Below are 24,442 nucleotides of genomic sequence, written 5' to 3' on the forward strand. Positions count from 1 at the left end.
ATCCATAATAGTATAAGTGGAAGGGTCAACCAGTAGTCTTGCTGACATAGTCCGCATGATCCATGGCTATAATGCTCCCCCTATATCAGATGGTTTCAAGATTAGTTCTACATTTTTACATTAGTTCCTCCAAAGCACTAGTTGATGCTGTTAATGGCATTATTTGTTTGGGCTCCAATGTATGTTGGGTGGTCCTAAAAACAGGAAGGTAATATGGGGAGTTGTAAGCATGCTGCTGGTGCCTGTATGGCCTGCTCCACTTCCTCCAATAGGGCCCACATTCAAAGCTATTGGTTTTGGAGAAACTGGTATAGACTGTGTGCCAGATATTGATAAGAAACAAGATGAGGAAGATTAGCAAAATTTGGCCCTCCATAAATGTGACTAGTCGTCTGACATGATATAGCAGGTGTCTAAGATGTGCTGGGAGTCACTGAGGTTCTCTTTGGCGAATTATATCGTCTATTTTTGATTTTACGTTTAGCACCTGATCTTAAAGGATTACTGGACTGTCTAGATTCAACTGCACCCAAAATATTTGATTCAGAAAAGTCAGCGAGTCTTGTCTCTCGACTAGGAGCTGGACGTGCTCTACAGGTATAGGCCTGTCCTGTATGAAAGTCTCTGCGGCCCCAAATACAGATGTAGCCTTCTTTATCTTGACTTTTAACGCATTAAATACACAGTGGCAAGAAACTTTAACTTATTCAATGGCTTTTCAATGACTTATGTTGTGTGATATCACACTGCAGCAAGTTATTATTAAAGTAAAGATAAACTTGGCTACATCTGTATATTTACAATGCTTTCAATCTTTGATCTCTCCTTGGAGGTTTTCAATGTTTTTTGTAATTTAGCTTCACAGTTGCTATATTCAGGTAGGGTGTTAAACACTTGAATGTCCCCAATTTCTTGTTCTAACTGAAGACTAATTTTTGTAAAGTCCCACTTTTCAAAATCTAAAAGGTAATTTAGCAGACTAAAGAGAATTATCAGTAAGAAGCTCTTCCCAGCCTTTTGTAAAGTCAGTATCACTACGGTAGGAATTGGGTGTGGTATTAACCCGTGAACCCCTATATACAATTTTTTGTTGAATATATGTCTCAACTTGCTATTTCCAAACACGATCTAATGTATTGTTTGTATTTTTTTTGCAGGTCCCTAAATGCCGTTTGAATATCATATTGATGGAGTGGTATATGGTCAGTAGAGAAGACGTATGCTGCCTCAAACAAAATTGTCAGAATTAAATTTTTTGGATAAAAAAAACATACCATCACCATAAAATGTCTTAGACAGAATGAATCCCACAGTGGAGAAAGGGGGGACAAAAGCAAAAGAGATATTAACCCAAATGTTAAAGATGCACACTTATGAAGACCCTGGTAGTTGGCGGATACAAATGAAAATGTATATTATTTAATTGCCAAAAGGAAAAAAATATATATATTTCCCAACTACCCATATATGTAGAATTTTTATTCATATTAAAAGCTAACCATTATTTAAAGGAAGGGTGTCGCGAAAAATTTTTTTTTTTTAGATAAATTAGCTTTTAGTGTTTTATTAAAAAAACTGTTTATTTATTTGTGTGTTTGTGTTTTACTTTTTTTTTCAAACTTTTTCTTCTCTATGGGGTCTGCTATTTTTTTTTTCATCTCTGTATGTGTCGATTAACGACACATACAGACATGGAATACGGCTCATGCAGCCCCACACAGTCCAAATTAAAGGTCTTCGGCCGAGCGACATCCGGCGCCATTTTCTTGTGGACTGGAAGCCGTGGCCGGACAGTAAGATGACTACTTCTGGTTGCGGCTTCCGGGCAGGTGTTCAGAAGCAAGCGGAGGGAGCATGTAATGACGGGGTAGGGAGACAGACAGGTGAGCCCTAATCTACCCGCCACTCAGTCCCTGCCTACTTGCAACGACCTGTCCTAGGCGACAGGGTACAACTGGGCGACGATCCCTACGCTCAGTAAGTGCACGACAGACAAACAGACACAGAAGCTAGGGAAACGGGGCAGCAGCCCACGGAGACACCGTGAGCAACGAGAGTAGTGAACGAGCCGAGTCAAACTAGGAGTGCACGAGATACAAAAACGCTGAGCAGGAGAGTGGTCAGTAAGCCAAGGTCAATAACAAGCAGAGGATCAGTAGTTCAAGCAGCAGCATCAGAGCCAGGAAACAAGCAGAGCAGAATCACAGGCAAAGGAGGAACAGGAAAGGCAGGTATAAATAGACAGTGGGCGGGAGCTAGCTCCGTCTGGCCAGGCTGTGATAGGCTCTCCCACTCCTAAGCCTGCCATCCTGAGCGGTGGAAGATGTAGTCAGTCTCACAGACATAGGAGCAGGTGCAGACTGATTACCCACGGGCGTCGACACAGAAGCGGTGTCTGGCAGATCCTTTACAGAGCAGACGGACCGGAGGGAAAGGCGGCGGCAGGAGAAGGTAAGTCATGTTTATGTATGTTTTGTGTTATAACTAGAGATGAGCGAACTTTTCAAAAGTTCGGTTCGGCTAGTTCGCCGAATTTCACAAAAAAGTTCGATTCGGACCGAACTAGTTCGGACCGAACCTGTCACTTACGTGCGCCGAGCATGCTACTGTCTCGGGTGCTGATAGAGTTAATGGGCTGCACTAACTCTTTCAGCAACCTTGACAGTACATGCTCGGCGCGCGGAAAATACAATTTTTTTATGTAATAAAAAAATAATAATAATACATTCGTACTTACTTTCCCCCTGTCCGGCCTCCAGCGATGACGTTTCATCCCTTTCGCCACTGCAGCCAATCACAGGCTGTAGTGGCGGTCACGCACGTCAGGATGACGCTTCATCCCACGTGACCGCCTCTGCAGCCAATCACAGGCTGCAGCGGCGACATGGATGAAACGTCATCGCTGGAGCCCGGACAGGAGGAAAGTAAGTATGAACGTATTATTATTTTTTTTGGCATGTATGTATGTTGGCATGTATGTATGTATGCATGTATGTATGTATGTATGTTGTCATGTATGTATGTATATATGTGCATGTATGTTGGCATGTATGTATATATGTGTATGTATATTTGCATGTATATATTTGCATGTATGTTTGCATGTATGTATGTTTGCATGAATGTATGTTTGCATGTATGTATGTATGTTTGCATGAATGTATGTTTGCATGAATGTATGTTTGCATGAATGTATGTTTGCATGTATGTATGTTGTCATGTATGTATGTATGCATGTATGTTGTCATGTATGTATGTATATATGTGCATGTATGTTTGTATGTATATTTGCATGTATGTATGTTTGCATGTGTGTATGTTTGCATGTATGTATGTATGTATGTATGTATGTTGGCATGTATGTATATATTTGCATGTATGTTTGCATGAATGTATGTATGTATGTTTGCATTTTATGTATGTATGTATGTATGTCGTCATGTATGTATGTTGTCATGTATGTATATATGTGCATGTTTGTATGTATATTTGCATGTATATATTTGCATGTATGTATGTTTGCATTTATGTATGTTTGCATGAATGTATATTTGCATGTATGTATGTATGTTGTCATGTATGTATGTTGTCATGTATGTATACATGTTTGTATGTATGTATGTATGTTTGCATGTATGTATGTTTGCATGTTTTTATTTTTGCATGTATGTTTATATATATGTGCATGTATGTAATTATGTTTGCATGTATTTATGTTTGCATGTATATTTGTGCATGCTTGTATATATGTATGTATGTATGTATCTTTGCATGTTTGTTTGTAGGTATGTATGTTTTCATGTGTGTGTGTATGCATGTATGTATGATAGTTTGCATGTATGTATGTTTGTTTGTATACATGTCTGTATGGCCATGTATGATACTGTCTGCTGGCGCCCTGTATCTAAGTCAACTTCGCGGCAGGCTTCTATACATGGTATAACAGTCAGTATCACACATTAAACTGAATCTAAGCTTACAACATGTTTTATTTCATTTTTTCTTTTTTTTACAGGTTTGGTGTTTGGACTACGTCGGTTTCGAGGACTACTTCGATGACGGTTTTTTTTTTTCTACAATAAAATGGTTAATGAGGGTTGTGTTGGGGGTGCTTTATTTCAATAAAATATTTTATCTATATCTTTGTCTTTTTCTTTTCAAATTTTATTACTACCACTTTAGTAATGGCCGCTGTCTGAGTGACAACATCCATTACTAAGGCGAGGCTTAGCGTTAGCCGGTACAGAGGCTAACACTAACCACCATTATTACCCCGGTACCCACCACCACCAGGGGTGCCGGGAAGAGCCAGGTACGATCCAGTACCCGACCATCTGTTGTGATGGTCGGGCTCTGGGGCGGCCGCAGGCTGGTATTATGAGGCTGGGAAGGGCCAAAAACAGTGGACCTTCCCACCCTTGTAATGCTAGGCTGCTGCTGCTGTGTTGTATCTGGCTGGTTATGAAAGTGGGGGGGACCCCACGTCATTTTTTTTTTATTATTTATTTATTTTTAATTTTTTTTTAAAAAGACATGGGGTTCCACCCAATTTATCATAACCAGCCACATACAACACAGTGTTATTAGCCTAGGAATGGACAAAACCAGTGGCCCTTCCCACCCATGTAATGCCAGACTGCTGCGGCCTTGTATATGGCTGGTTATTAAAAATGTGGGGGACCCAACGTCTATTGTTAAATTTGTTAAATTCCCCAAAAAAAACGACGTGGGTCCCCCCCATTTTTATAACCAGCCCGATACAACACAGCAGCAGCAGCCTAGCATTACAAGGGTGGGAAGGTCCACTGTTTTTGGCCCTTCCCAGCCTCATAATACCAGCCTACGGCCGCCCCAGTACCCGACCATCACAACAGATGGTCGGGTACTGGATCGTACCAAGCTCTTCCCGGCACCCCTGGTGGTGGTGGGTACCGGGGTAATAATGGGTGGTTAGTGCTAGCCTCTGCACCGGCTAACACTAAGTACCGCCTTAATAATGGACGCTGTCAATCAGCCAACTGCCATTATCTAGGCACTAATAAAGTTTAAAAAAAAAACACAAAGACAATTCTTTTTTATTGAAATAAGAAATCCCCAACAAAACCCTCGTTAACCATTTTATTAAAATTTTAAAAAAACGTAGATCTACGCAGTAGTCCAACGAATCGAAGATGTAGTCCAATCGGTACATCAAAATCTGCAACAACATAAAAAAACAGTTATCAATGTGAACAATACCAATACTTCTACTCACCTACACACATATATACACGCACGCACACACAAACAACCATACACAAACACACACATATACACAAACACACACATATACACACACCCATATACACAAACACACACATATAAACACACACACACACACAAACATCTACACAAACATATATACAAATACACCCATATATATACACAAACACACCCATATATACACAAACACACACATAAACACACCCATATACACACATATACACAAACACACACATATACAAAAACACACACACACACAAACATATACACATACACCCATATATATACACAAACACACCCATATATACACAAACACACATAAACACAAACACATATAAAAACAAAAACAGACAAAGACACATACCCAAACACACACACACTGTTTCTTTTAAATGCTGCTTGGGAACCCGCTCGATCCACTATATAAGGCTGCGCTATAGTGCAGCATTTAAAAGAAACAGGATCCTGACCTGTCCAGAGTTTAAGGCAGCACAGAGTATTTCAGGAGATGAGCGTGCAGATTCAGTGCTGCTGTGAACTCTGCTCCTACCATTACGTAGCTCTCAGTCTGTTACCTCTCCTCCACTCCTGTCCTCAAGAACACCTTCACATGATTGGCAAGTCACCACGTAATGGTAAGAGTAGAGTTCACAGCTGCACAGAGTATTTCAGGAGATGAGCGTGCGGATCTTGTGCGGGGTGGTGACTTGCCAATCATGTGAAGGTGTTATTGAGGACAGGAGTGGAGGAGAGGTAACAGACTGAGAGCTACGTAATGGTAAGAGCAGAGTTCACAGCAGCACTGAATCTGCACGTTCATCTCCTGAAATACTCTGTGCTGCCTTAAACTCTGTGGACAGGTCAGGATCCTGTTTCTTTTAAATGCTGCACTGTAGCGCAGCCTTATATAGTGGATCGAGCGGGTTCCCTAGCAGCATTTAAAAGAAACAGGATCCTGACCTGTCCACAGAGTTTAAGGCAGCACAGAGTATTTCAGGAGAGGAGCACGGCCGGCCACAGGCAGCCGGTCGTTTTTCCAAGCCGTGCTCCCATTATGCACACGACCGTAAAAACACCTGTTATTGTGGGTCGTAATTACGACCCGCAATAACGGGCTCATAGACTTCTGTTACCCATGGGTACCTTCCCGTTTTCTCACGGGCAGATGTTTGTCAGCGCTATCGAGGCGCTATTTTCGGGCATAATTCGGGGCAAAAAATCCCGAATTACATCCGTAATTAGTGCGTGTGAACACAGGGTATGTTCACACTCACTAATTACGGACGTAATTCGGGCGTTTTTGCCCCGAATTACGTCCAAAAATAGCGCCTCGATAGCGCTGACAAACATCTGCCCATTGAAAGCAATGTGTAGACGTTTGTCTGTTCACACGAGGCGTAATTTACGCGCCGCTGTCAAATGACGGCGCGTAAATAGACGCCCGTGTCAAAGAAGTGACCTGTCACTTCTTTGGCCGTAATTGGAGCCGTTATTCATTGACTCCAATGAATAGCAGCGCCAATTACGTCCGTAATGGACGTGGCGTTCAAGCGCCTGCATATGCCATAACGGCTGAAATTACGGGGATGTTTTCAGGCGGAAACACGGACGCTGTCGTGTGAACATACCCTTATAATGACAGCACGGCTCGTAAAAGCGGCCGGCCGTGCTCGTAATTACGAGTCGTAATTACGAGCACGACCCGTAAAATAAAAAAATAGAACATGTTCTATCTTTTTAACGGCACGGGCACCTTCCCGTGAGAAAACGGGAAGGTACCCGTGGCTAACAGAAGTCTATGGGCCCGCTATTTCGGGTCGTAATTACGACCCTTAATAACGGGTGTTTTTACGGTCGTGTGCATGAGGCCCCGTAATGACGGGTGGCTACATGTGTGCACCCGTCATTACGGCAGCGTTGCTAGGCGACGTCAGTAAATAGTCACTCTTCAGGGTGCTGAAAGAGTTAACTGATCGGCAGTAACTGTTTCAGCACCCTGGACAGTGACTACCGATCACAATATAGAGTACCTGTAAAAAAAAAAGACGTTCACACTTACCGGGAACTCCCTGCTTCCTCCAGTCCGGTCTCCTGGCCGTTGCCTTGGTGACGCGTCCCTCGCGACATCCGGCCCGACATTCCTTGATGACGATGCAGCCCATGTGAGCGCTGCAGCCAATCACGGGCTGCAGAGGCCTCTGCAGCCAATCACGGGCTGCAGAGACCTCTGCAGCCAATCACAGGCTGCCGCGTCAGAAAAGAATGTCGGACTGGAGGAAGAAGAGAGACTCGTCCGCAAGACAACGACCAGGTACGTATGAAATGCTTTTTATTTTATTTATAATCAGCAGCCTCTTTTCTCTATCAGTGATTGATAGAGACAAGTGGCTGCCGATTTGTATAATATTTTTGACCGGGTTCGGTCAAAACGGGTTCGGCCGAACCCGGTGAAGTTCGGATTCGCTGCGAACCGAACTTTTCCGGAAGTTCGGACCGAAACCGGGTTCGGTTGTCCCGGTTCGCTCATCTCTAGTTATAACCACTGTATGTAAGCCTACTACACTGTGTATTCGCTCCAAAAATGGCGGCACACAGTGTAGGAGGCTTGAACATTCAATCCCCTCCTTTCTCCTGGCACTAGCCAGGATAAGGGAGGGGGGAGTCTGTGAGCTCACTAGAGCGTGTGTGTTTACACCAAATTTGCAGCATAAAGCAATGTGGTTGCTTTACCACATGCCAATGCTGCAATTTTGGGAATTGCTCCCTCTAGTGACCAGCACAGGGAAATGTTATAAATTAGAATCTAATTTATAATATTTCCTGACTTGAGAAAAAATTAAAATAAATGATATCAATGTCTAATCATGTATACACTAACTGTTTAAAAAATAGCAACACATTCCCTTTAATAACTGTAACACACCACACAATTATTAAAAGGATCAATGTAAACTGGCATAAAAGTAAATTGCAGACATTAAATGTCAGTGATACTACGCTACCATATTAACAGCGATTTTGATTACTGTCTAGGTCAGCAGCTGCAGTCCGCTTTAACTTAAGTGAATTATATGTAACTTCCAGAAATTGCATTAAAATGAAAACATTATTAGCCCTCCGACATTTTTCGCTACATCAGTAACATCCTCAAGGGTTTAAGCACCAATGGGGGCGATCAGCAAACTTCCCCTATTTATAGACTTCTGTTGACCTCATAGGGGTGAAACAGTACAAAAAGCCAATCACAATCATAAGAGGATCAAATCTCTTTCCAAAGTAATTGACATATATCAATCAAAAGTCTTATTTATCCAATGAAGTGATTCATCCGAAGCATTCGTTTCAAGAATAAGTCCATTTAACTGCGCATGCTCGGACATCACTTATTCTGCAAAGCGCTACTGCTGAAAGTAAATTTTTCTCAACTGCCCATGTCAATGGACTTCGATTTTGATGTGTCCATTTAACTGTTCATGCCCGGACACTTAGTCTCCAAAACGCTGTTGCTGTTGGTGAATTTACTCAACTGCGCATTACAGTGAACTTAGATTTTAAAACATCCACTTAAAGGGAATGTGTCGCTAGAAAAAAAATATATTTTTTTTAGTTAAACTGTTAGTATATAAATGATTACACATTGTTCTAATTTTTTTAATTTTTTCACAAGTTAGGAAATATTATAAATTAGATTCTAATTCATAACATTTCCATGTGCTGGTCACTAGAGGGAGCAATTCCCAAAATTGCAGCATTGGCATATGGTAAAGCAACCTCATTGCTTTATGCTGCAAAATTGGAGAAGACACACTCGCTCTAGTGTCCTCAAACAATCCCTCCTCCTTTATCCTGGCTAGTGCCAGGAGAAAGGAGGGGGTTGAATGTTCAAACCTCCTACTCTGTGTGCCGCCATTTTTTGAGCGAATGCACAGTGTAGGAGGATTAGATACAGTGGTAATCAGACAGTATAACACGAACATATACACACATCACATACACAAACATAACTTACCTGCCGCTGTCGCCGCCGCTGCCTCCGCTCCTAGTCCTTGCTTCTGAACATATGGATGGAAGCCGCGACCAGAAGTAGTCCTCTTACTGTTTGGCCGTGGCTTCCGGTCCACATGAAAATGCCTCCGGATGTCGCTCCTTTTAATCCTTCCTCATAACTTATATTCTCCATGCCCCTTATTAGCTTCGTTGCTCTTCTTTGTTTTTTTTCCAACTCCAGGGCATCTTTTCTATGAACTGGAGCCCAGAACTGAACTGCATATTCTAGATGAGGCCTCACTAATGCTTTGTAAAGTGGTAATATTACATCCCTGTCCCGCGAGTCCATGCCTCTTTTAATACACGACAATATCTTGCTGGCATTGAAGCAGCTGATTGACATTGCATGCTGTTATTTAGTTTATGACTTAAAGAGGCTCTGTCACCAGATTTTGCAACCCCTATCTGCTATTGCAGCAGATAGGCGCTGCAATGTAGATTACAGTAACGTTTTTATTTTTAAACGACGAGCATTTTTGGCCAAGTTATGACCATTTTCGTATTTATGCAAATGAGGCTTGCAAAAGTACAACTGGGCGTGTTGAAAAGTAAAAGTACAACTGGGCGTGTATTATGTGCGTACATCGGGGCGTGTTTACTACTTTTACTAGCTGGGCGCTCTGATGAGAAGTATCATCCACTTCTCTTCAGAACGCCCAGCTTCTGGCAGTGCAGATCTGTGACGTCACTCACAGGTCCTGCATCGTGTCGGCACCAGAGGCTACAGATGATTCTGCAGCAGCATCGGCGTTTGCAGGTAAGTCCATGTAGCTACTTACCTGCAAATGCTGATGCTGCTGCAGAATCATCTGTAGCCTCTGGTGCCGATGTGGCCGACACGATGCAGGACCTGTGAGTGACGTCACAGATCTGCACTGCCAGAAGCTGGGCGTTCTGAAGAGAAGTGGATAATACTTCTCATCAGAAAGCCCAGCTAGTAAAAGTAGTAAACACGCCCGGATGTACGCACATAATACACGCCCAGTTGTACTTTTACTTTTCAACACGCCCAGTTGTACTTTTGCAAGCCTCATTTGCATAAATACGAAAATGGTCATAACTTGGCCAAAAATGCTCGTTTTTTAAAAATAAAAACGTTACTGTAATCTACATTGCAGCGCCTATCTGCTGCAATAGCAGATAGGGGTTGCAAAATCTGGTGACAGAGCCTCTTTAAGTACACCCAGATCCTTATCAACAAGTGAATCCCCCAGTGTAGCTCCCCCGAGAAAATATGATGCATGCAGGTTGTTGGTACCCAGATGCATAACTTTACATTCATCTACAATAAACTTCATTTGCCAACTGGATGCCCAAACACTTAGTTTGTTTAAATCCACTTGCAATTCACGAACATCTTCCATAGTCTGAACAATACTACATAGCTTGGTGTCATCTGCAAAAATAGAAATTGTTAGGGATCTGCCAGGTACTACGTCTAGGTATACTCCTGGGATTAATCAATCCACACCTGAGGCCAGACCTGTTCGACTGACACCATCTCCCACTAACCAGGGTGGCAGGCTCAGGAGTGGGAGAGCCTATCGCGGCCTGGTCAGTCTGAGTTAGCTTCGCCCCCTGTCCTTTATTACCTGCTGTGTTCTCCTCCTCAGTGCTTGTAACTCTTTTGGATTCCTGGCCCCACTGCTGCTTGCTCCAGCCTGCTCCTGCCGTGCTTCTGCCTTGCTGCTGTTCTGCTTAACCCGCTTTGCTTTGCCTCCGGCTTGCTTCCTCCTCCGTGCTCACTTGGGTATACTCCACTTCATCCTGGTCCTGACAACTCATTCACTGCTCCGTTTCCTCGGCGTTCCGTGGGCTACTGCCCCTTCCCTTGCGTGTTCCCTGTTTGTTCTCCCGTGCACTTAGACAGCGTAGGGACCGCCGCCCAGTTGTACCCCGTCGCCTAGGGCGGGTCGTTGCAAGTAGGCAGGGACAGGGCTGTGGGTAGATTAGGGCTCACTTTCCCTTCCTCCTTCCTGCCATTACATAATTACAAGCCCCTTACCTAGTCTACTATTTCCCCTACGCTGACGCTATCATGGACCCCCTTGAGACCCTGACCCAGCAGATGCAGGGCCTCTCCCTACAGGTCCAGGCCCTGGCCCAGAGGGTCAACCAGGGTGACGCTGCCGTAGCAGTTCCCCTCACCTCACCTCTAGAACCCGACCTCAAGTTACCTGACCGGTTCTCAGGGGACCGTAAGACGTTTCTCTCCTTCCGGGAGAGTTGCAGACTGTATTTCCGCCTTAAACCCCACTCCTCAGGTTCCGAGAACCAGTGGGTGGGTATCATCATATCCCGACTCCAGGAAGGGCCCCAAGAGTGGGCCTTCTCCTTGGCTCCTGACGCCCCTGAACTTTCCTCTGTTGATCGCTTTTTCTCTGCCCTCGGACTCATTTACGACGAGACTGACAGGACTGCTTTAGCCGAGAGTCAGCTGGTGACCTTACATCAGGGTAGGAGACCGGTTGAGGAGTACTGTTCTGATTTTAGAAAGTGGTGCGTAGCTTCTCGGTGGAACGATCCGGCCCTAAGGTGCCAGTTTAGGTTAGGATTATCTGACGCCCTGAAGGATCTGCTGGTTAGCTACCCCTCTTCTGACTCCCTTGACCAGGTTATGGCCCTAGCAGTACGACTTGACCGACGTCTCAGGGAACGTCAGCTTGAACGCTTCAATGTGCTCCACTCTGACTTTTCTGCGATCCCCCCCGAGGTCCCGTCTCCTCGCCCCTCCACGGAGGACTCGGAGGTACCTATGCAACTCGGGGCCTCCATGTCCCCTCGACAACGTAGGGAGTTTCGCAGAATGAATGGTCTCTGCTTCTACTGTGGGGACGACAAGCATCTTCTGAACACCTTTCCCAGGCGCAAGAATAAAAAGCCGGAAAACTTCCGCGCCTAAGTGATCATCGGGGAGGTCACTTGGGCGCACAGGTATTTCCCGTTAATGTGAAACGCAATAAAATTTTGCTTCCCTTTCAGGTCTCGTTTGCTGGCCGGTCTGCCACTGGCAGTGCCTTCGTGGATTCTGGCTCATCTGCTAATATCATGTCTGTGGAATTTGCTATGTCTCTAAAAATGCCTTTTATTGATTTACCTTATCCTATCCCTGTAGTAGGTATCGACTCAACTCCCCTTGCTAATGGTTATTTTACTCAGCATACTCCTGTTTTTGAACTCCTGGTTAGCTCCATGCATTTGGAGCAGTGCTCTGTACTGGTGATGCAGGGATTATCGTCTGATCTGGTATTAGGTCTTCCCTGGTTGCAGTTGCATAATCCCACGTTTGATTGGAATACTGGGGATCTCACCAAATGGGGTAGTGAATATCTTATGTCATGTCTTTCTGTTAACTCTATTTCTCCCCGGGAGGAGGTAAACACGCTTCCTGAGTTTGTTCAGGACTTCGCCGATGTGTTTTCTAAGGAGGCCTCCGAGGTGTTGCCCCCCCCCATAGAGATTACGATTGCGCCATCGATTTGGTGCCTGGTGCCAAGCTTCCTAAGGGTAGGATATTTAATCTTTCATGTCCTGAACGTGAAGCTATGAGGGTGTATATCCAAGAATGCCTGGCCAAGGGTTTCATTCGCCCCTCGACTTCTCCTGTAGGTGCTGGCTTCTTCTTTGTGGGGAAGAAGGATAGTGGTCTTAGGCCGTGCATTGATTATCGTAACCTGAATAAGGTCACCGTAAGGAACCAGTACCCACTTCCTTTGATTCCGGATCTTTTTAAATCAGGTTCAGGGAGCCCAATGGTTTTCTAAGTTCGATCTACGGGGGGCATATAACCTTATCCGCATCAAAGAGGGGGATGAGTGGAAAACTGCGTTCAACACACCCGAGGGTCATTTCGAATACCTGGTCATGCCCTTTGGGTTGTGTAATGCCCCTGCTGTCTTCCAGAATTTTATTAATGAAATCCTGAGAGATTACCTGGGTAATTTTCTTGTTGTGTACCTTGATGACATACTGGTGTTTTCCAAGGACTGGTCCTCCCACGTGGAGCATGTCAGGAAGGTGCTCCAGGTCCTTCGGGAGAATAATCTGTTTGCTAAGACTGAAAAATGTGTCTTTGGGGTACAGGAGATACCATTTTTAGGGCAAATCCTCACTCCTCATGAATTCCGCATGGACCCTGCCAAGGTTCAGGCTGTGGCGGAATGGGTCCAACCTGCCTCCCTTAAGGCGTTACAGTGTTTTTTAGGGTTCGCCAACTATTACAGGAGATTTATTGCCAACTTCTCGGTCGTCGCTAAGCCTCTTACGGACCTTACTCGCAAGGGTGCTGATGTCCTCCATTGGCCCCCTGAGGCCGTCCAGGCCTTTGAGACCCTCAAGAAGTGCTTTATCTCGGCCCCCGTGCTGATTCAGCCCAACCAAGAGGAGCCATTTATTGTGGAGGTTGACGCATCCGAGGTGGGAGTGGGGGCCGTCTTGTCCCAGGGTACCAGCTCCCTCACCCATCTCCACCCCTGTGCTTACTTCTCTAGGAAGTTTTCGCCCACGGAGAGTAACTATGATATTGGCAACCGCGAACTTCTAGCCATTAAATGGGCTTTTGAAGAGTGGCGGCACTTCCTGGAGGGGGCCAGACACCAGGTAACGGTCCTTACGGATCACAAGAATCTGGTTTTCCTAGAATCGGCCCGGAGGCGTAATCCTAGACAAGCTCGGTGGGCACTATTCTTTACCAGATTTAATTTCTTGGTTACCTATAGGGCTGGGTCCAAGAATATTAAGGCTGATGCCCTGTCACGTAGTTTCATGGCCAATCCTCCTTCCGAGAAGGATCCTGCTTGTATTTTACCCCCTGGTATAATCGTTTCTGCCACGGATTCTGATTTAGCTTCTGATATCGCGGCTGATCAGGGTGCAGCTCCTGGGAACGTCCCTGGGGACAAACTGTTTGTTCCCCTGCAATACCGGCTAAGGGTACTCAGGGAAAACCATGACTCCGCTCTATCTGGTCATCCTGGCATCTTGGGCACCAAACACCTCATTACCAGAAACTATTGGTGGCCTGGGTTGCCTAAAGACGTTAGGGCTTACGTCGCCGCTTGTGAGGTTTGCGCTAGGTCCAAAACCCCTAGGTCCCGACCTGGGGGCCTACTACGTTCCTTGCCCATTCCCCAGAGACCTTGGACCCATATCTCCATGGATTTTATCACCGATTTACCTCCATCTCAGGGAAAGTCGGTGGTGTGGGTGGTAGTAGACCGCTTCAGCAAGATGTGCCACTTTGTGCCCCTTAAGAACCTACCTAACGCCAAGACGTTAGCTTCTTTGTTTGTGAAACACATCCTGCGTCTCCATGGGGCCCCAGTCAATATAGTTTCTGACAGAGGGGTACAATTTGTTTCCTTATTTTGGAGAGCCTTTTGTAAAAAGTTGGAGATTGATCTGTCCTTCTCCTCCGCCTTCCATCCCGAAACTAATGGCCAAACGGAGAGGACTAACCAGTCCCTGGAACAATATTTAAGGTGTTTCATCTCTGACTGTCAATTCGATTGGGTCTCATTCCTTCCCCTTGCTGAATTTTCCCTGAATAACCGGGTCAGTAACTAGTCAGAGGTCTCCCCGTTTTTCTGTAATTTCGGGTTTAACCCAAGGTTCTCCTCCGTTTCCCCTGGTTGTTCCAATAATCCTGAGGTAGAGGATGTTCATCGGGAACTGTGCACAGTCTGGGCCCAGGTGCAGAAGAACCTAGAGGCGTCCCAGAGCGCACAAAAGATTCAGGCGCATAGTAGACGTTCTGCTAACCCCCGGTTTGTCGTCGGGGGTTTGGTCTGGTTGTCGTCCAGGAACTTGCGCCTTAAGGTCCCGTCCAGGAAGTTTGCTCCCCGATTTATTGGGCCTTATAAGATCATTGAAGTCCTCAACCCTGTATCCTTCCGTCTGGAGCTGCCCCCATCCTTTCGCATACATGACGTCTTCCATGCCTCCCTCCTTAAACGCTGCTCCCCGTCCTGGTCCCCCTCGAGGAAACCTCCTGTTCCCGTTCTCACCCCTGAGGGGGTGGAATTCGAGGTGGCCAAGATTATGGACAGTAGGATGGTCCAGGGCTCCCTCCAGTACCTGGTCCATTGGAGAGGGTACGGGCCGGAGGAGAGGACTTGGGTACCTGCCCGTGATGTTCACGCTGGGGTATTGATCAGGAGGTTCCACCTTCTCTTCCCTACTAAACTGGGTCCTCTTAGTAAGGGTCCGGTGGCCCCTCATAAAAGGGGGAGTACTGTTAGGGATCTGCCAGGTACTACGTCTAGGTATACTCCTGGGATTAATCAATCCACACCTGAGGCCAGACCTGTTCGACTGACACCATCTCCCACTAACCAGGGTGGCAGGCTCAGGAGTGGGAGAGCCTATCGCGGCCTGGTCAGTCTGAGTTAGCTTCGCCCCCTGTCCTTTATTACCTGCTGTGTTCTCCTCCTCAGTGCTTGTAACTCTTTTGGATTCCTGGCCCCACTGCTGCTTGCTCCAGCCTGCTCCTGCCGTGCTTCTGCCTTGCTGCTGTTCTGCTTAACCCGCTTTGCTTTGCCTCCGGCTTGCTTCCTCCTCCGTGCTCACTTGGGTATACTCCACTTCATCCTGGTCCTGACAACTCATTCACTGCTCCGTTTCCTCGGCGTTCCGTGGGCTACTGCCCCTTCCCTTGCGTGTTCCCTGTTTGTTCTCCCGTGCACTTAGACAGCGTAGGGACCGCCGCCCAGTTGTACCCCGTCGCCTAGGGCGGGTCGTTGCAAGTAGGCAGGGACAGGGCGGTGGGTAGATTAGGGCTCACTTTCCCTTCCTCCTTCCTGCCATTACAGAAATAGTGCTATTACTCCCATCCTCTATATCATTAATAAGTGGATAATAGTGGTCCCAGCACTGAACCCTGGGGTACACCACTTATAACCGGGGACCATTCAGAGTAGGAATCATTGACCACAACTCTCTGGATACGGTCCTTGAGCCAATTCTCAATCCAATTACAAACTATACTTTCTAAACCTATAGTCTTCAATTTACCCATTAGACGTCTATGAGGGAACGGGTCAAATGCTTTTGCAAAGTCCAAAAACAATATATTCACAGCGGCCCCTCTGTCTAGGCTTCTACTTACCTCTTCATGAAAACAAATCAGATTGGTTTGACAACTTCTGTCCTTAGTAAAATCGTGCTGGCTGTCACTTATACTACTAGTCTTTGTCACATAATCCTGTATATACCCACTCAATAGCCCCTCAAACATTTTTCCCAATATTGATGTTAAGCTCACTGGTCTATAATTAACCGGGGAAGACCTGGAGCCGTTTTTGAAAATAGGCACCACATTTGCCCTGCGCCAGTCCCTTGGCACTATGCCAGTCACTAGAGAATCTCTAAATATTATGAAGAGGGGGACAGAAATAACAGAACTAAGCTCTTTAAGAACTCTAGACTGTAACCCATCTGGTCCCGGGGCCTTGTGCACATTTATTTTATTTAGCTTGGACCATATCTACATTCATCCAATTCAGTATATCAACTGATATATTAACAGCACTGGCATCGGCTACATCAGCTGCTCTTTCTTCTGTTGTATATACACAGCTAAAGAACCCATTTAGTAACTCTGCCGTCTCTTGATCCCCTGTCAGCAACACCCCATTACCACTATCTAGGGGTCCTACATGTTCAGACCTTGGTTTCTTTGCATTTACATACGTGAAGAATTTTTGGGGATTTGTTTTACTATCATTGGCCACCTGCCTTTCGTTTGGTCTTTTTGCTGATTTTACTTTTTTTTACAGATTTTATTAAGCTCTTTATAATTTACAAAGGCTACAGCTGTACCCTCAGATTTGTATATTCCAAATGCCCTTTTTTTTGTCATATATTGCCCTTTTTACAGAAGGTGTAAGTCATGTGGGGTTTAAGTTTAGTCATTTATACTTGTTACCTATAGGAATACATTTTGCACTATATTTACCCAAAGTAGATTTGAAAATCTCCCATTTATCATTTGTACCATTATTATTTGACATTAGTTCTTCCCAGTCTATATCTTGAATTGCAGCCCTCATCCTGGGGAAATTGGCTTTCTTAAAATTAAGTGTTTTGTCCTCTCAGCCTGTGTTTCTTTTTTACAGTATATGTAAAATATTACTATATTGTGGTCACTGTTACCGAGGTTTTCACGAACATTGACATTCCCAGCAAGCTCTGCATTATTAGAAATGACCAGATCCAACAGTCGAGTCTTCCACAAACTGGCCCATACAATTTTTCTGCAACAGGTTGAGGAAATTTCTTCCCTTTACAGTTGAAGCCATACCATGACCCCAATTAATATCCACGGTAATTAAAATCTCCCATTATTACTACAGTACCCGCCTGTGTAGCCTGCTCCATCTTTTTATACAGCTGATCTTCCATCTTCCATGTTATCTTCTGTATAATTAAAATGTATACAATTTCCCAATTTTCTGTATTAGTTACTTATGGTTTTAAAGATCTTAAAAAAGGGTTTTATGCAGCAGAAACATTCATTGTTTACTCTTAGTGGATAGAATTCTGTCCATGTGATGGACACACGGGTACTGGGATCGTTAAAAGACACAGCTCTGATACAAATACTGTAATGAGCTGGGTATATGTGACTCCATTACATGACCATGTACAGAATTTTATCCACTGGAAAGTAAACGATGAATGTTCCTACTGAATAACAACAAGCGTAGAACCATGTGGAATTAATACAGAACGTATCTTAGAAAATTGTATAACCTTTAATTATACAAAAAAATAAAATGTATTTGCTGTAACCCTTTAAACTGAAATGGAGCTTGGCAACCCTCATTTCAAATCTTCTGAACTATTCTCTGCAGATCCCTCCGCTGTAACCCCCAATGATCAATAGCTTTTGCCTGGGAAAACTGCAGGCAGTCAATTGAAGTTCTCTTGAGAAGGAGCGGTTTCTTTTTGAGCTGCTTTCCTCTTTTAGTTCATTAACCTGAAACACTTCTAATTTGGATAGATTGTCACACATATCTTTCTGTTTTCTACTAGAACTTTTATATTTCAGTACGGTGTACAGACCCCAAGAGTTACTGCTTACTTCAATTAATTAAATCTTAGAGGAGTTAAAGGAGTTGGCTCAACTTGACAATTGTTTCCCATCATGAATTTTTTTTGCCACTAGACACTGGGGAGCAGTGCCTAGGGGGTCCAGCAGGGGGGCGGCTGCAGAATGTTTTTTTTAAATTTTTTTCTTAAAGGGGTTTTCCCATCAGAGACACTTATGCACAGGATAAGTCATAAAAGTCAGATCGATGCAGGTCCCATCTCTAGAACGGGGCCCCCTAAACCCGTTCTACTGCGACGTGTTGTAGCTAAAAAGTGTGATTTACGACCATGAATTACGGAAACAGAATAGTTCGCTGAGCTACGCGGTTTCCATAACTCCCATAGTAGTTAATGGCAGTTACGGAAGCAGCGTAGTATGCAAACTACCCTGTTTCCGTAACTACCATTCAGTTCTATGGGACTTACTTGTTTTTATAGGTGTATTTTATGGGCACTGTGTGGAAGTATTATTAGCATTGTATGGCAGTATTATCACAGCGACCACATTAAAGAGGCTCTGTCACCACATTATAAGTGCCCTATATTGTACATGATGTGATCGGCGCTGTAATGTAGATTACAGCAGTGTTTTTTATTTAGAAAGACAATCATTTTTGACGGAGTTATGACCTATATTAGCTTTAGGCTAATGAGTTTCTTAATGAATAACTGGACGTGTTTTACTTTTTGGCCAAGTGGGCGTTGTACAGAGGAGTTTATGACGCTGACCAATCAGCGTCATACACTTCTCCCCATTCATTTACACAGCACACAGCGATATATCGCTATGTGCAGCCACATAAACACACTATAACGTTACTGCAGTGTACTGACAATGAATATATATTACCTCCAGCCAGGACGTGATGTTTATTCAGAATTCTGGCACTTCGCTAACACAATCCCGACACTACAGCACAGCAAGCGTAATTTATAGTAGTTGGAGCTCTGTTTCTCTGATGCAGAGCTCCACATCCCAAGCATAGACATAGATGCTGGTTGCCTGCAGCTGCCAATACTGTTATATATTCAACACAATAATAAGAGAATATGCTGAAAGCTTCATAGCTCCCCCTAGTGGTGACTGCAAGTCGCCAGTCTGTTATAATTTGACAAAATGACGGTGCAGGGAATTTGGAGCTGTATCAAAAAAACAAAGCTCCAACCACTATAAAGATATATTAAGAAATCAGTACAGAAATTTGTATCTACAAAATGACAAGATGATAAAATGTGGATATTTACTTTAAAACCTATGAAATTTCTGTTTCTTTCTGACAGATATTTTCTCTGTATGCATACATCTATACATTTCAGATGGTCAAGTACTGTAGTGGTACTTATAGAAGCAAAGATATTATATATATATATATATATATATATATATATATTTATTTGTCTCCATGTTGCTCCAGTAGTCCTTCATTTACAAATTATCACAAAAACCATCTGCCAATACAGACTGTACACTGAAACATTGACCCAACACAGACAAAATCAATGCAGACTCAGCAGAGACTGTTGTAAACAGAGACAATTTGTATTCCGCTTCCATATTATTCGGTTTTTCAATTGAATTTCGATGCGCTCATGTAAAAAAGTCAATTTTTTTCTTGGTTCTATTCTATTACAGTGGTGCTAAAACGTTTGTGAACCCTTCAGAATTTTCTATATTTCTGTATAAATTTGACGCAAAACTACTTCAGATTTTCACAAAAGTCCTAAACGTAGATGAAGAACCAAATCAAACAAATAAAGTAAAAAATTTTAGACTTGGTCATTGAGGAAAATTATCCAATTTCACAAATTCTTGAGTGGCAAAAGTATGTGAACCTTTGCTTTCAGTATCTGGTGTGACCCCCTTGTGCAGCAATAACTGCATCTAAAGGTTTCCAGTAATTGTTGATCAGTCCTGCACATCGGCTTAGAGGAATTTTAGCCCATTCCTCCGTACAAAATAGACTCCACTCCTTCCACAACATTTCTATTGGATTAAAGTCAGTACTTTGACTTGGTCATTCCAAAACATTAACTTTATTATTCTTTAACAATTCTATGGTAGAACGACCTGTGTGCTTAGGGTCGTTGTCTTGCTGCATGACTCACGTTCTCTTGAGATTCAGCTCACGGACAGATGTCCCGACATTTTCCTTTAGAATTTGCAGGTATCATTTTGAATTCATTGTTCCATTAATGATGGCAAGCCGTCCTGGCCCAGATTGAGCAAAAAAGTGCCAAACCATGACACTACCACCACCGTGTTTCACAGATGGAATGAGGTTTTTATGCTGGAATGCAGTGTTTTCCCTTCTCCAAACATAACGCTTCCCATTTAAACCAAAAAGCTCTATTTTGGTCTTATCCGTCCACAAAACATTGCTAAAGATCACCTGGACAAGCCAGAGGGTTATTGAAACAAACTGTAGATGGGCAGCAATGTTCTTTATTGTAAAGCAGCGGCTTTCTCCTTGTAATTCTGCCTTGCACACCATTGTTGTTCAACGTGCCCCTAATGGTGGACTCATGAACATTAACTAATGTGAGAAAGGTATTTAGTTGCTTAGAGGTTATCTTGGGTTCCTTTGCAACCTATTATACGCCTTGCTCTTGTCATGATCTTTATTGGTCGACTACTCATGGGGAAAGTAATAATGGTCTTGAATTTTCTCCATTTGTATACGATCTGTCCAACTGTGGATTGGTGGAGTCCAAAATCTTTGGAGATGGTAGTGTAACCTTTTCCAGCCTGATGAGCATCAAGGACTCTTCTTCTGAGGTGCTCAGAAATCTCCTTTGTTTTCGCCATGATACACTTCTACAAGCATGTGTTGTGAAGATCAGACTTATGATCAATCCCTGTTCTTTAAATAGAACAGGTGGCCCACTCACACCTGATTGTCATCCCATTGGTTGAAAACACCTGACTAATTTCACAAATGTGATATTGGATTATTTCCCTCAATAAATAAATGACCAAGCCTAATATTTTTGACTCATTTGTTTGATATGGTTCTCCTTATCTACTTTTAGGACCTGTGTGAAAATCTGATGTTGTTTTAGGTCAAATTTATGCAGAAATATAGATAGTTCTGAAGGGTTCACAAACTTTTAAGCACCACTGTATATGCATTATACAGTGCCTTTTCACTGAATTACCTGTGATGTGTACAGCCTGATGCCACTCAACATGTATATCATCAAATAAGAGATCATTTTAGAAAAAGTAACAATTTAATAACTTTCTTACCATTGAGTAAAGTGGAATGAAAGTGGACGGCATTAAAATGTGTAGAACGTTGTCTATGTATTTTCGATAAAGAAACCACTTAGAGTTGACATGGGACCTCATCTGTTGATAAGAAAACAATACTAATGATATTAGAAAGCAAACACTTTACTCATAGATGTTTTTGATAAACAACATTTAATTATATTAGTATGTACAACCTATGATGAGAAGAGGAAATGTTTGGTCCAGAGACATTAGGGCACATTCATAGTACGTTATATTTTTTTTTATTTCTGCAGGAAATCCTGGGAAATGTGGCTTTATTGGTTTATACTCTATATTGCTGTTACCTTGCTATACCTACAGTAACTGTGTTAACCTGGATTGATGATCATGGCTGTCTGCTTGTATTTTACATGGATTAACAGGCTACATTATGTGTGATTATTAGTTTGTCACCCCTCTGTGGCTCAACTGGATTCCTACATCTACGTTTACTGACCTCTGTTAGATTTGACATTGATAAATGGTCAATTTTCAGATAACCAAACACACATAATGTATGCTCTTTGGATAGGATATGAGAATCCGGGAGCGCACTCAAGACGTTCGACAGGAGAGCTGGGTCCACAGACCAGCACCCTCGGTCCAGAGACCACTATTGGCTTCCCCTAGTGCACTACCTGAAGAACCCATGCAGGTAGACAGAGTCCGGTTATCTGAACAGGAGAAGCAGCGCAGACGCTCCTCTGGACTATGTACAGTGAAGGAAATAAGTATTTGATCCCTTTCTGATTTTGTAAGTTTGCCCACTGTCAAAGACATGAACAGTCTAGAATTTTTAGGCTAGGTTAATTGACGAATTCCTGAAATACTGCAGGAGCATTACACAGTCCGAAGGGCATCACTAGGTATTCGTAGTGCGCATTGCGGGTGTTAAATGCTGTCTTATATTCGTCACCCCGGCAAATCCGGATTAGGTTATAAGCCCCACGCAGATCTAGCTTAGAAAAAAATTTGGCTCCTCATATGCGATCAAACAGCTCGGATATAAGTGGCAACGGGTATTTGTTTATCTCGATGATATTTTGATTTTCGCCCCAGATCCGATGACCCATCGGAGGCATGTCCGTCAAGTTCTTCTGCGACTAAGAGAGAGTCGCTTATATGCCAAGTTGGAGAATTGCGTCTTTGAAAAATAGTCTTTGCCCTTCCTGGGCTACGTCATCTCGGATCAAGGTCTTAAGATGGACCTGAGAAACTAATCTCTGTCCTGGAGTGGCCATGTCCTCAGGGCCATACAACTGTTCCTGGGATTTGCCAATTTCTACCGGCAGTTTATTCCGAACTTTTCATCTGACGGCTTCCATCTCTACCCTTACCAAGAAGGGTGTGAACGCCAAGGTATGGACTCCAGAGGCAGAGTCCGCATTCATTAGCCTCAAGAAAGCCTTCACTTCAGCTTCGATCCTCCATTACCCTGACGTATCTCGACAGTTCTCATTGGAGGTGGACGCTTTCCTCTGTTGGTGCAGGTTCACTTTTGTTCCAGAGGAGCTCAAAAGGAAAAGGCAGTAGTATGTGGCTACTACTCAAGACTTTTTTCTTCTGCTGAGCGCAATTACTCTATTGGAGATCGGGAGCTACTGGCCAACAAATTGGCTCTGGAGGAGTGGAGACATCTTTTAGAGGGTGCAGCTCACCCCATCTTGATCTACACCGACCACAAGAACCTTACCTACCTTCAGTCCGCTCAAAGACTGAATCCTCGTCAAGCCAGGTGGTCACTGTTTTTCACCCGTTTCCAATTTCTGCTCCACTACCGTCCCGCTGACCAGAATGTGAGGGCCGATGCCCGGTCCAGATTGTGTGAGATGGACGACACGGTGGAGTACCTTCAGACTATCATAGACCCATACTGCATGGTCACTTCTAATCCTCTGCAGATTAGAGACATCCCTCCGGGGAGGACTTTTGTTTGGTTGGCAGACAGGAGAAGAATTCTAAACTGGAGACACAGTACTAAACTAGCTGGGCAAGCTGGTGTCCGTAAAACCCAAGACCTGATTGCTCGTCAATTCTGGTGGCCCACGCTACCTAAAGATTTTCTTGACTTTGTCAGAAGCACACACCGGGCAAGAAGAGACAAAGTTACTCACTCCAAGCCGGCCAGCCTGCTTCAACCTCTACCCAATGCCCCTTGGCTGCACATTGCAATGGACTTTGTCACAGACCATTCTCCCTCAGCAGGATATAACACTGTCTGGGTGGTGGTAGACCGGTTCTCTAAGATTGCACATTTTATCCCGCTGACCGGCCTACCTTCTGCTCCTGACTGGCGAGTCTCTTCATTCAACACATCTTCCGCTTGCATGGCTTGCCTCTTCACATTGTGTCCGACCGGGGGGTTCAGTTTACCTCAAAGTTCTGGAGAGCCCTCTGTAAACTCCTGGATGGGAGTTTGGACTTTTCCTCAGCCTATCACCCCAATCCAATGGGCAAGTTGAGAGGATCAACCAGATCATGGAGAATTATCTCCACCACTTCATCTCTTCACAGCACGATAACTGGGTACAGCTTCTTCCATGGGCCGAGTTCTCATACAACAACCACACAAGTGAGTCCACCACTTCCACTCCATTTCCCATTGTATACGGTCAACATCCTCGAGTCCCTCTTCCAGTGTCTACCAAATCTCAAGTACCCGCTGCTGACTCTGCATATGGGGACTTCCTGAAAATCTGGCAACAGACCCGTTCCTCAATTTTGCTGGCAGTCGATCAAATGAAGCGAAAGGCAGATACAAGGAGAAGA

At 44.0% G+C, this 24,442-nt stretch overlaps 1 protein-coding gene across 4 annotated transcripts in view; it reads right to left on the minus strand.

The window, feature by feature from the left end:
- KMO (kynurenine 3-monooxygenase) overlaps window positions 1–24,442 on the minus strand; it is a 339,922-nt gene that overhangs the window by 79,777 nt on the left and 235,703 nt on the right. For all 4 annotated transcript variants that reach the window (XM_075864352.1, XM_075864350.1, XM_075864353.1 and 1 more), the window contains one exon: window positions 21,647–21,748. In XM_075864352.1, the coding sequence (XP_075720467.1) occupies window positions 21,647–21,748 (102 nt within the window). The remainder of the gene's footprint in view (window positions 1–21,646; window positions 21,749–24,442) is intronic.

This window comes from Rhinoderma darwinii, chromosome 4, assembly GCF_050947455.1.
Source record: "Rhinoderma darwinii isolate aRhiDar2 chromosome 4, aRhiDar2.hap1, whole genome shotgun sequence".
Classification (NCBI taxonomy): domain Eukaryota; kingdom Metazoa; phylum Chordata; class Amphibia; order Anura; family Rhinodermatidae; genus Rhinoderma; species Rhinoderma darwinii.